At 48.8% G+C, this 12,608-nt stretch overlaps 1 protein-coding gene across 5 annotated transcripts in view; it reads right to left on the bottom strand.

Moving 5' to 3' along the window:
* LOC133351212 (cubilin-like) overlaps nt 1-12,608 on the bottom strand; it is a 212,696-nt gene that overhangs the window by 165,881 nt on the left and 34,207 nt on the right. For 4 of the 5 annotated variants that reach the window (XM_061566298.1, XM_061566321.1, XM_061566306.1 and 1 more), the window contains exons 16-17: nt 11,199-11,380; nt 9,367-9,514 (exon numbers count right to left, since the gene is read on the bottom strand). In XM_061566298.1, coding sequence (XP_061422282.1) covers nt 9,367-9,514; nt 11,199-11,380 — 330 coding nt within the window. The remainder of the gene's footprint in view (nt 1-9,366; nt 9,515-11,198; nt 11,381-12,608) is intronic. The other variant, XM_061566315.1, reaches the window with a different exon arrangement.

The raw sequence follows: 12,608 nt of genomic DNA, 5'->3' as shown, positions 1-12,608 counted from the left end.
TACGCAGTTTCATTGGACGAAATGTCAGGGATTTGCGAGACACGATTGGTCCGGCGGTTGCCCCTGGCAACGGGTAGCGACGCATTTGCCGCGGGGTGGACGCCATTTTTAATTCCCGTTAAAAATAGGCGCACGCATTAACACGCGACTCTGAGGTAAATTCATCAAAGTTTCACGTCCTCTTCACTCCCCCCCCCACCACAATGTGTGCAATTACTATTATAGGGTCGCTAGATTATTGTAGCGCGGGGGGGGGGGGGGGGGTGGGAACGGCACCCGTACCCAGCCTCAGCCGGGTGGCCAATTTAGGCGAGGCCGGAGGCTCTGCACGGTACTAGGCCTCGACACCCACCACGCGACTCTGAGGTAAATTCATCAAAGTTTCACGTCCTCTTCACTCCCCCGCCACCCCAATGTGTGCAATTACTATTATAGGATCAGTAGATAATAAAATTATAGCGATTAGACGTTATTATTGTAGCGCGGGGGGGGGGGGGGTAACGGCCCCGGTACCCAGCCTCAGCCGGGTGGCCAATTTAGGCGAGGCCGGAGGCTCTGCACGGTACTAGGCCTCGACACCCCACCACACTATAGGCCGTACATATTACTGCACAGCGGCCGAGGAGATCGTGGCTGGGGGGGGGGGGGGGGGGGGGGGGGGGGCAGGGGTAGTAGCCTATCTGTGTATATATGTAAGGTTATTAAGAAATATATTTTTCACCCGGGCAACGCCGGGTACTTATGCTAGTGAGTTAATGATGACGTCACCCTGCTGCTGCTCTATATAAGAACGGAAGACACAGCAGAGCCTCACCATTCTGGCGAATTGCCCGATGAGGAGGGGGGGGGGTTGGTGGTGCGGTGCCTCTGTATCTCTGCTGGTGTCGTGCCAAGTCTCGGCTCCCTGGCTGCCTGGCCAGTGGCAGCCTCGCAGGCCCTCGGGGCCATGGCGACCAAGCGCTCTGGGGTGGTGAGCCAAGGTGAGCGGGCCAGTTTGGCTGCTGCAGAGGCGGAGGATGGTGAGGTGGGACTGCCTGGAGGAGGGAGACCCGCAGAGGAGAGGGACGAGGCGCGAGTGTCTACCTCGAGGCGAGCGGAGGAGGACGCCTGGTGGCAGCGGGCGAGGAAGGGAGAGGAGCCGACGAGGAGTGGAATGGTGTCGGCCAGCCCAGGAGAGGAGGCGGAGGAAGCACCGAGCTCGGCGGGCCTGCAGGCGCAAGGTGCCCAAAGCGACGCTGTCCAGGCAAGTCCTGGTCCTGTGGGGGCAGGGCGGCCCCAGGAGCGCGCAGGGCGGTGGCGTGGAGGATCGGGGGGGAACTTCACCCCGATACACGCCAAGCAGCACAATTGTGTACGGATGTCCTTCAAGGAGGACGTGCCAGAGGAAGTCACTATCGACAGACCGAGGTTCGTGCGGTCTGTGATGATAGAAACTCTGCGAGTGGATCCTGCGGATCTGTTTTGTTTGATTGCCCTGCCGGGTGGCCGGGCTTTTGACGTGAGCTTCAAGACAAGTAACTTGCTGCAACGCTTTATGACTTTGTTCGAGGAGAAGGCGGGGGAGAGGCCACTGTCACTGCTTAAGCTCCAACTGCTCTCCGAGCTAGACACAAAAATTGTCACCGTGCTTTTGTATAATGAGACTCTGCCAGATCACGACGTCGAGGTGTGGCTGAGGCAGCACTGCCTGGTGCTTTCGGACAGCAAACGGGTCCAAGACTCTTTAGGGATCTGGACGGGTGCCAGACAATAGCGAGTGAGGTTGAGAACGGCAGAAGGGGCTCTGCAACACATCCCGAGCGCCCTGAACATTGGTGGCAATAGGGGCTACGTGGTGTACGCGGGGCAGCCGAAGCTCTGCAGGCGATGTGGGGGAAGCGGCCATCTGGCTGCAGCGTGCGAGGCACGGATATGTTTCCGATGCAAGGCACGGGACCATGTTGTGACAGAATGCTGCGCCCCGGCATTGTGCAACCTATGCGGGAATAAAGACCACCTGTACAGGGACTGCCCGCAGTCGTACGCAAACAAGGTCCGCGCACATAGGAGCAGGGTGGCGGATGGAGAAGGGGAGGTGGCCGAGGACGGGCTGAAGCCAATGCAGCCCGGCGGGAAGATGGAGGACGGGGGTGGAGAGGTGGGCAGGCAGGGTACGCCACTGCAGGATGGGAGGGAGGAGGGGGAGATGACGTCGGAGGAAGACGCGGATCCCACGGGCCGGCAGGTGGAGCACCCCGGGGACAAGGACGAGGAGCCCGTGGGAAAACCCCCCGACCCAACAGTGGTTGACTGGGCGGAGGCGGTGGAGGCGGGGGAGGACGGAGAGGAGCAGCAGAGGGAGAGCACCAGGAGGGAGAAATTCAAGAAGGTGGTGAAAAGGAAGCGGAAAGCGCCGCTGGGCCCAGCGAGGATGACCCGCAAACGGGACCTGGAGGCAACAGACTCCTCGATGGACGCGAGGTCGTCGGAAGATGGTGCCGTGGCGGCTAAGGCCAACCAGGAAAGAGGGCTGCCCAAGGAGCCTAGGAGAGCGGAACAGTTGCAGGGATTGGCTGACACAAACCTGTACGAACTATTAGACGACGAGCCTGGGTAGGGAGAGGCAATTCTGGGTATGGACCTCACGGTAGCATCAGTAAACGTGAGGGGAATGTGGGGCAGGGCTAGGAGGGGGGCCATTCTACATTTCCTACGGTCCCTGAAAAAGGACGTTTACTTTTTACAGGAGTGCCACTTGCCATACTCCCTTGGTCGAGAGGATCTGGCTAGGGACTGGGAGGGACACTGCTTCTGGTCCGGAAGCAATGTTAATAGGTGCTCAGGAGTGGTTATCCTCCTAGGTAGAAAGAACATAGAGGTGCAGGAGGCCCGAGAAGTGGTCCCGGGACGACTCCACTATGTCGATGTTGCATATGGTGGGGCGGCGGTCCGGCTGATCAATATGTACGCCCCCACAGGCTCTTCGGAACGTGTGGAGTTGCTAGAGAAGGTGGCAGCCTTGCTGCTAACACGAAGGCACATCGTCATGGGGGGTGATTTTAATTGCCCGCTAACCCTGGTGGACACACTGCCAGTCGCCGAATGTCGAAAGTTGGACCCCTCCTCTAGGAGGCTGGGGGCTTTGGTTGAAGATTTTGATTTGATTGATTCTTACCGGTCATTACACCCAAAGCGACCAGGGTTCACGTGGTCGAGTTGTTTGGGAACCTCACACTTGAGGATTGATTTCCTCTTTGTCTCTGCCAAGGTTAAGGTGAAGAGGGTGGAAAACGAACCTTTCTCTTTTTCTGACCATAAGATGATAGCTGGGGGGCTCAGAATCCCAGATGGGCTGAGGTTGGGAAGGGGAATCTGGCGTATGAACTCGGGACTGCTGGAGGACAAAAAGGTGGTGGAGGAATTTGTCAGGCAGTACGAGGAATGGAGGAGCCTGCGGTGCTGCTTTGGCACGATAGCTGAATGGTGGGGAATGGTGAAGGGGCGAATTAAGTCCTTTTTCCAGTCCCAGAGTAGAAGGAGGAGCGTAGGGGTTGCGTTGCGGGGATTGAATGAGAGATTGGAGGGAGCGTATAAACTGATGGAACTGGGATTCCCCGTCATGGGAGAAATAAAGCAACTAAAAGATAGGATCTCTGCGGTGTTGGAGAAGCAGGCCGCGCAACTTGCTTTCAGGGCTCGGGTGAAGGCAGTCGAGGAGGGTGAGCGTTGCACGCGTTTTTTCTTCAAGAAATGCAGGAAAGCGGATAACACAATCCGAGAATTGGTATGTCCCAGGTTAGGTAGACTCAAGCACACAGAGGAGATAACGGAGGCTGCCAGGGGTTACTTCAAGGAATTGTACAGGAGTAGGCCATCAGACGAAGGGGCGCGGAGCACACTGCTAGGGGGGGTAGATAGGGTTATTGGGACTCCAGAGGAGATGAACAAGTATATCCAGAGGGCAGAATTGGATGAGGTGGTGGGGGGATTACGTCGGCACAGAGCACCAGGGGTAGATGGGATACCGGCTGAATTCTATGTTACGTTTTGGGATACCATCAGAGATGACATGTGGCAGATGTATAAGGAAATTACGGAGGAAGGCCCTGTGCCAGATTCAATGACAAGAGGGGTCATAACCCTTGTATACAAGGGGAAGGGGCAGCGCAGTGACCTCGGGAGCTGGCGCCCGATCACCCTGCTGAACACCGATTATAAAATCCTGGCCAAAGTTATCGCGGCGCGACTGGGGAAGGTGGTGGGGTCTGACCAGAAGTGTGCGGTTCCGGGCAGGCGGATATCCAATAACCTCGTTCTGTTGAGGGAGGTGGTGGAAACCACTGTGGAGAGGGGTAATTCATTGGGACTACTCAGTTTGGATCAGGAGAAGGCATTTGATAGTATCTCGCACGATTATTTGTTCGCGGTTTTGAGGTGAATGGGGGTGGGGAAACAGCTTATTGACTGGATAAGGAAACTATATCATAAGTTCACAAGTAGCCTGCTAATAAATGGAGTCCTCTCGGAAGGGTTTCCAATTGGGTCCGGTGTGCGGCAGGGGTGCCCGATGTCGCCGGTGTTATTCATAATGTGCATGGAGCCTTTTGCCCAGGCTGTCAGGGGAAGCCGGCTGATTAGAGGGGTGAGCATGCCAGGGTGTGCGGAACCAGCAAAAATTGCAACGTATATGGACGATGTTGTCATTTTCTGTGGGAATGTTGCTTCGGTATGGGAGGCCCTAGGACTTGCGGATAGATTATTTTTGGCCTCAGGATTAAAGGTGAATGTAAGCAAAAGTGAGTTGCTGATATTCGGTGACCCCAGGTTATTTGAGGGCCGCCCGCCAGGTATAACGGTCCTGGTGGAGGGGATCAATCTTAGGAGTCACGTTCTATAGGGAGGACTCTGCGGCTAAGAATTGGCGGGGAAAAAAGTGCATGGTGAGAGGCAGGCTGGCTGGTTGGGCAGACAGGTGCCTTTCAATGGAAGGTAGAATGTTGGTCTTGAGGGTGGAAATCCTCCCGGTACTTATCTACCTGGCCTACGTGTTCCCGCCGGGGGCGCAAATGGCAAAAAGGTTGGAGCGCCTGTTCTTCAAGTTCATCTGGGGGGGAGGGATGGACCGAGTGAAGAGAGAAACAATGTACAAACGTGCCGAGAACGGTGGGAGGGGGGCCCCGAATGTCACGTGCATCCTCGACACGATTTTTGTCTGTAATACGCTGCGACTATATTTCTCCAATGGGCTCCAGGTGAAAGCCTCGTATTATGTTCTGTACAGACTGGCGTGGCTCCTGAGGCGGCTAAGCATGGCGTCGTTGCCGCGCGGCACCCCCCTGGCTTGGCCTCAGGGGTGGTTGTGCACCGCGGTAAGTGAATACATCACGAAGTACGAGCCGGACCGGACACGGGGGTCGTGGGTTCCCAGGGAAGTCCTGGCGGAAATGTCGAAAAAGGAGGTCTGCACAGAGGTGCCAGGTGCTCGGGGTACCCGGGCCCGACAAATTTGGGAAAATGTAGCATCGGCAGCCCTGACGAAAAGGCAGCGGGACTTATCCTGGCTGGCTGCATGGGACAGGCTGGAGTGCAGGCTATTTATGTGTTCCCGCAGATTGGCCCGCTCTCCTGATTGCCCGAGAGGCTGCGACCTGGGAGAGAGCGCTGCTCATGCCCTCGTACAGTGCCCATTTGCCCAGGAGGTGTGGGAGTTAAGTCGACCCCTGCTGTCCCATTTTTGCCCCGTAAAGGCCACAGCGCCTAATATGATTTGGGGTATGTTCAGGCAGAGGGCGGGTGAGGTCTGGGCTCAGGCATGGGCCGTCATAGGTGCCGTAAAAGAGGCCCTGTGGACGACGCACCAGAAGCTGATTAAGGGTGTCTATATGTCGCCTCCCGAGGTATACCGACTAGCCAGGGGGCTGTTAGAGAGGGTGGTGGAGGTGGAGCGGGCGACAACGGGCACAGCAGCCACAAACGCGAAGTGGCGATGGCCACCACCCAAGTGCGGGATAGGCTGAATTCGAAACGACCCCCCCCCCCCCTTCGACGAGAATGGGTGGATGAACGTACCCCCCCCCCCTTCCTCCGTTGCGACGGTGACTTCTTGTTTTTTTCTGAGTAAAGGATGTGAAAGAGGGGAACTCGATCGCGGCGTACTCGGTGCATCGGCTGTAAAAAGGATCCCCTGTTCCCGTTACGTTCATGTGGTTTTTCCGGTCTTTTGCTGTTATTTTGGCTGTACAAGGCAGAGGCCTGCTCTTGATTGAAAGGAAATAAAAACCCTAAATCGCATCGCAATTACCAGCGAAACGTCGTATTCAAATTGTAAATGTTGTGGTTTCGCGCTTCAACACACCGGTGGGCTAAAGCAGTGAACTAATTTGTCTTTTGTCAACGTGACACTTTTTTACTGATTGGCCGTGTCGGGTGGTGGAGGGTTACGACACATTTATAAATAACGCGATCTAAACCCAAAAACGTTGATTATGAATAAATGTGTCATTTATATAAATGTGTCACAAATCTGGCTGTCGCCTGATGATGCTAGTTGTAATTACTGGAGAAACGTCGTACTCGAATTATGCCGTACTAGTAAGAAACTGGCATGTTTCGTTTACGTGACAAACCTTAATAATTGACTGTGTCGGGCGGTGCCAGGTTTAACGACGCCATTATATTTACGCGATATAACCCAAAAAAACCTCTTATGGATACTGTCTACAGTAGTCAATTATTAAGGGTTGCTCATATCCACTGCTTTTAAAGTGTTAACAGCAGTGGTGGCCAATATGTGGATCGATATTCATGGGTGCATCAAAGGACAAAGAACAAACATTAACTTAAGCAGATATAGTGGCATGTAATTTATGTGTGAACTTCCTTTGCACCGTACGTATCCAACCGTGCTAATTAGAGTTTGCAATTAGCTTAAAATATCAAAACAGCTGAAGAGACCGAAAACAAAAAGCTAATATGCAGCCCAGAGTAAGCTCTCTGACTCTAATTTTTATTTATTTGTTTTTATTCTGCCTTTTTCATTATATTTTCCCTTTACATACGTGTTCTTTAACACGCAGGCTTTCACGACCAATATTATTCAAAATAAAAGTTTTTGGATTAGATCGCGTTATTTATAAATGTGTCGTAACCCTCCACCACCCGACACGGCCAATCAGCAAAAAAGTGTCACGTTGACAAAAGACAAATAGTTCACTACTTTAGCCCACCGGTGTGTTGAAGAGTGAATCCACAACATTTACAATTTTTGAGTACGACGTTTCGCTGATAATTACATCCAGCATCATCGGGCAATTCGCCAGAATGATTCTGGCTCTTTAACACGTAGGCTGATTCTGGCGAATTGCCCGCTGATGCTGGATGTAAATACCAGCGAAACGTCGTACTAAAAAATTGTAAATGTTGTGGATTCATTCTTCAACACACCGGTGGGCTAAAGTAGTGAACTATTTGTCTTTTGTCAACTTGACACTTTTTTGCTGATTGGCCGTGTTGGGTGGTGGAGGGTTACGACACATTTATAAATAACGCGATCTAAACCCAAAAATGTTTATTATGAATACGTATTCTTATTGTCATGCAAATGTTTTCGCATTTTCTTCTCTCAATTCAACGCATCAATAATTTTATTTCCGGCCTCTCGCACTTCCCCTCCCATCCCAACCATCTCCTTCCCTCCTCTCAACCACACTCCTGCTTCCTCTGCCCTCCACCGAAGTGTCACCTTTGACTCCTTCACTTTCTTTACCCACATCTCCGCTACTACTTAGCAATCTACCGCTTTCTTCTGTTCGACAACAGGACAATCGGCCGTCTCAACCTGCCGCCAAACTCCTGGTTCCTCCTCTGATCTTCAACCATCGGGACTCCTGCAGCTCTCTGCTTCTTGGTCTCCCTGCCTCTGCCCTCACTCCCCTCCAACAAATTTAAAATGCTTCTGCGTGAAGTTATTTTCACTGCGCTTTAATTCTCATTACTTGGCCTCTCCTACTCCTACTTCACTGGCTTCACGTCCACTACACCGCTCTCTTTTCAAATAACTCACGCTAAGTCATTACATGTCTCCATTGCCTTGCTCAACCTCATCTCGCCTTTCTCATCTCTTTCTGCGTCCTCTCTCATCCTCTTCATTCCAAATCTGCTCTCCGTCTCTCTGTTCCTCCTTCTCCCTGTGCCCAATTCCCGTCTTCGGTCCTTCTAACCTCCTTGCACCCCTCCACTGGAATAAACTACCCCTGTACATTGAGCAGTGCTGCCCATAGACACAACACTGCACCAAAGACTCAGCACGCCCATAGACTCAATGCTGCCCGTAGACTCGACACTGCCCATAGATTCGATACTGCCCGTAGACTCTACACTGCCCATGGACTCGACACTGCCCATAAACTCAACACTGCCTCTGTACATTAAGGAGTCCCCCTCCGTAACATCCTTCCATTCCTCTCTTAAAGCCTCACCTCTTCTGTTGTCCATTCCCTTCCCTCGCCCCTCCGCTCCTTCCAGTCCATTCCATACGCTAAGTACCCCTCTATCGCTGTCACTTATTCCTCAATCCTTGAAGCACGCACCTGCCAACTAGAGGGACTCCTCTACTTACAAAAGAGTTAGGTTCCAGAAGTCTGTTCGTAAGTCTATTTGTTCGTAAGTCCAACTTTACTTCTGTCGATTCAAAACATGTTGTACGGCATGTACACTAAACACAGGGAATGGCCTTAAAAGTTGTAGATTCTCCTCTAGATGTAGACGACAGTGGTTCTTCATGTTCTGCAGATGTAGATGCCACCACCGTTATCTATTGCGCAGTGGTTGAACGTATAACTATCGGTCCAAATAGGTAACTGGACATACGGACAGGTTTGTGAGTATCTCTGTAAGTTCTTGAGTCGAATGTTTGTAAATAGTGAAGTCCCTGTACTTCATTTCTTTCTGTCATCGTTTTGTAAGCTATGTCAAGCACATTGAGTGAAAGCGCTCTATAAATATACATTAGATTAGAATGTGTCATGTGCCTTGAAGCTTGCAGCATAAAAGCAAATATAAATAATGAATGTTATTATTTCCTACAAATTATCTTCCAGTTGTATAATCAGTGTCGTATCATCAAGCGAACACACATTGCTGTTGGACATCTCACAGTGAGCATAACACGACTCTTGCGTCAAAGAACGGCCCCGGAAGATATCATCACAAAACTACTTCTGCAGTTACTGAAATATGCCTCTTCAGCCACAATAAGGTCACATCTCAAACATGGTAGGAATTAGCGCTGGATTATGACGACACATAACATACAGGGGTTGTGTTTAAATGTAAGTTAATGACCCATGTAAAATAAATGACAAACGTCGTGTGCCAACAACACCTTACCTGAAGTCTGTAAACGAGAGCCTGATTTGTTTGTTTGCTGGAGAGTGGATCAGCCAAGTACAGTTTTCATAGTTGTCATAGACATTGGGGTAGTTTGGTGATGATATGACTCCACTGGTCTCATTTAACTGTTTTCTACAAACAGATGCTGAAAAAAGACAAAAACCTTTAACGGCAAGCCTAATAGAGCACATTCAGTTGTCTAACCATACAATACATATGAGTGTGTACAGTATAAATATACCAGAAGCAGGCAGTATTTAAATACAAATTAGATATTTTCTAGATAAAATAATAAAAAAACCTCTCATTTGTAAAAGACTTGAGTGCGATTGTCAAGTATATCATCACAGATAAGTGAAGATGTATTGTATTATAGTTCTCTTGTCTATATTTGGTTGAGAAAAATCGAGTGACAGGAACTATATTTGTGATCCCTCTCTAAAGTGCTTTGCTCTATTTAAGACCACCAAACCCCACCTATATAAAACACAAAACATTACACATTTAAATGTATAAATTGCAATACGAATTTGAATTTATGCCTTGTCCAAGAACGTCAGGACAGGTGCAGAACAATGGGAATATTTTTTACGGAGAGACAGTTGGTCATGGACAGAGGAAAAAGGAAAGTCTTGAGCCTGGACTTGAACAGCGGGCAGGGAATCGACGGCAGAGGAGGGAATTCTCGTCAATGAGGGCAGTGGAGAGGAATGAGCCCACCTCGTTATCATTACGTAAACATTTATAGCGGTAGCCAAAGACTCTAAATGCATGTTTCTAAATGTGATGGTTTTGGTTTTTGATCATCGGTGACTGTGCTGAGACCACTAACTCACTACACCTGGAAACCCGGCTCCATCATGGACGGCTGCCTGGATTCCCACTGAGGATCTCATCAGTGTTCGCTCAGGGCTCTGACTTGGGCCATGTGGTGGCCACTTTTCATAACCAGGCGTTTTTTTAATATACCCGGGCGATACGCAATGGCAGTTATTTTACCGAGTAAACTATTTGAGCGAAATGCATTCATAATGATTATACAGTCTGTTCTAGAACGCTGTAGTAGTTGTGTAACAAAGAAAACGTGGGTAGCATCTAGAATCATCCAGCAGCATCCCACCTTGTGTGATGCTATGCCGAGGCAGCCATACGACCACGTATTCCTACTCACGTGACGTAATTCAGTTCACTCAATTGCGTTATATTCAATTTGCGTTACGTAAACACGCGGCGTTATAGGAGAACGGACTACTGTTCATTTCTCTCCCATCTCTTTCATAGCGTCCCTCTGAATAGATGCATATATTCTCTTCCGCGTCTTATAAAACATATATTCTCTCATCTTACTCCACCTGTCTTATTTCATATTGATCGGGAGCTGTCACTCAAGGTGCTTAAAATAGTAAAAATCAAACGGTGACAAAATAGAATCGTTCAGATGGCAGGGGCGTGCAAGGGTTGAGTATTGAGTGAGCATTATAGGGGGTGCTTCGGGGTCACGAAAGGGTAGTAGGTATGACATTTCTCTCTCTTGTCTAATTATTTTGCTAATCTTAATACTTTGCTAAAGCTGGTCTCTCTTCTATCATCTTAAATATCTCAATTTTTTATTTATTTTGTTGACGTCTACTCCTTTATCTCTACTGGCTATCTGTCTTCACTTATCTCACTGCATTTCTCGCACTATTCTCTCAATTCCCAAAAACGTATCGATTCACTTACACGTCTTAAATCAACGTCCTCGGTGAACAGCTGTGTAAGTGTTAAAATGTTAAACAGGCAAACAACATGAGGACGTACGGCCACTGAAACGCTGAAGTTGCACTTACTCTCATAATATGCACTGAACCCTGTGTATACGACGCTGCCGTCAGACGTGAATGTGACGTACAAGTCGCTTCCAGATGAATTCAGGGCTTGGGGCATAGTGAAGCCAGTAAATCTACCCAATTGGGGGTAATCTCTTGAAGGTCCATCGTACACCGTCACATAGTCAAAATTTTGCTCAAGTCTGGGAAAGAAACAGGTAAAGTTAACATTCGTGTTATTAGGAATAATTATGCTGTATACTGTTTAAAATGTAGGCTTTCGCGACCAATATTATCCATAATAGGTATTTGGGTTAGATCGCGTAAATATAAATGTGTCATTAATATAAATGTGTCACAAATCTGGCTGTCGCCTGATGATGCTAGTTGTAATTACTGGAGAAACGTCGTACTCGAATTATGCCGTACTATTAAGAAACTGGCATGTTTCGTTTAAGTGACAAACCTTAATAATTGACTGTCAGGCGGTGCCAGGTTTAAAGACACCATTATATTTAAGCGATCTAACCCAAAAAAAACCTCTTATGGATGCTGTCTACAGTAGTCAATTATTAAGGGTTGCTCATATCCACTGCTTTTAAAGTGTTAACAGCAGTGGTGGCCAATACGTGGATCGCTATTCATGGGTGCATCGAAGGACAAAGAACAAACATTAACTTAAGCAGATATAGTGGCATGTGATGTATTTGTGTTGAATTTCTTTTTCACCGTACGTATCCAACCGTGCTAATCAGAGTTTGCAATTAGCTTAAAAGATCAAAACAGCTGAAGAGACCAAAAACTAAAAGCTAATATGCAGCCCAGAGTAAGCTCTCTGACTCTAATCTTTATTTATTTGTTTTTATTCTGCCTTTTTCATTATATTTTCCCTTTACATACGTGTTCTTTAACACGTTGGCTTTCACGACCAATATTCAAAATACAAGTTTTTGGATTCGATCGCGTTATTTATAAATGTGTCGTAACCCTCCACCATCCGACACGGCCAATCAGCAAAAAAGTGTCACCTTGACAAAAGACAAATAGTTCACTACTTTAGCCCACCGGTGTGTTGAAGAGTGAATCCACAACATTTACAATTTTTGAGTACGACGTTTCGCTGATAATTACATCCAGCATCATCGGGCAATTCGCCAGAATGATTCTGGCTCTTTAACACGTAGGCTGATTCTGGCGAATTGCCCGATGATGCTGGATGTAAATACCAGCGAAACGTCGTACTAAGAAATTGTAAATGTTGTGGATTCATTCTTCAACACACCGGTGGGCTAAAGTAGTGAACTATTTGTCTTTTGTCAACTTGACACTGTTTTTCTGATTGGCCGTGTTGGGTGGTGGAGGGTTACGACACATTTATAAATAACGCGATCTAAACGCAAAAATTTTTATTATGAATACGTATTCTTATTG

Source organism: Lethenteron reissneri, chromosome 5, assembly GCF_015708825.2.
Source record: "Lethenteron reissneri isolate LAM-NWPU_2019-01 chromosome 5, ASM1570882v1, whole genome shotgun sequence".
Classification (NCBI taxonomy): domain Eukaryota; kingdom Metazoa; phylum Chordata; class Hyperoartia; order Petromyzontiformes; family Petromyzontidae; genus Lethenteron; species Lethenteron reissneri.
Note: the sequence above shows the minus strand (reverse complement) of the source record. Positions and strands in the feature narration are given on the sequence as shown.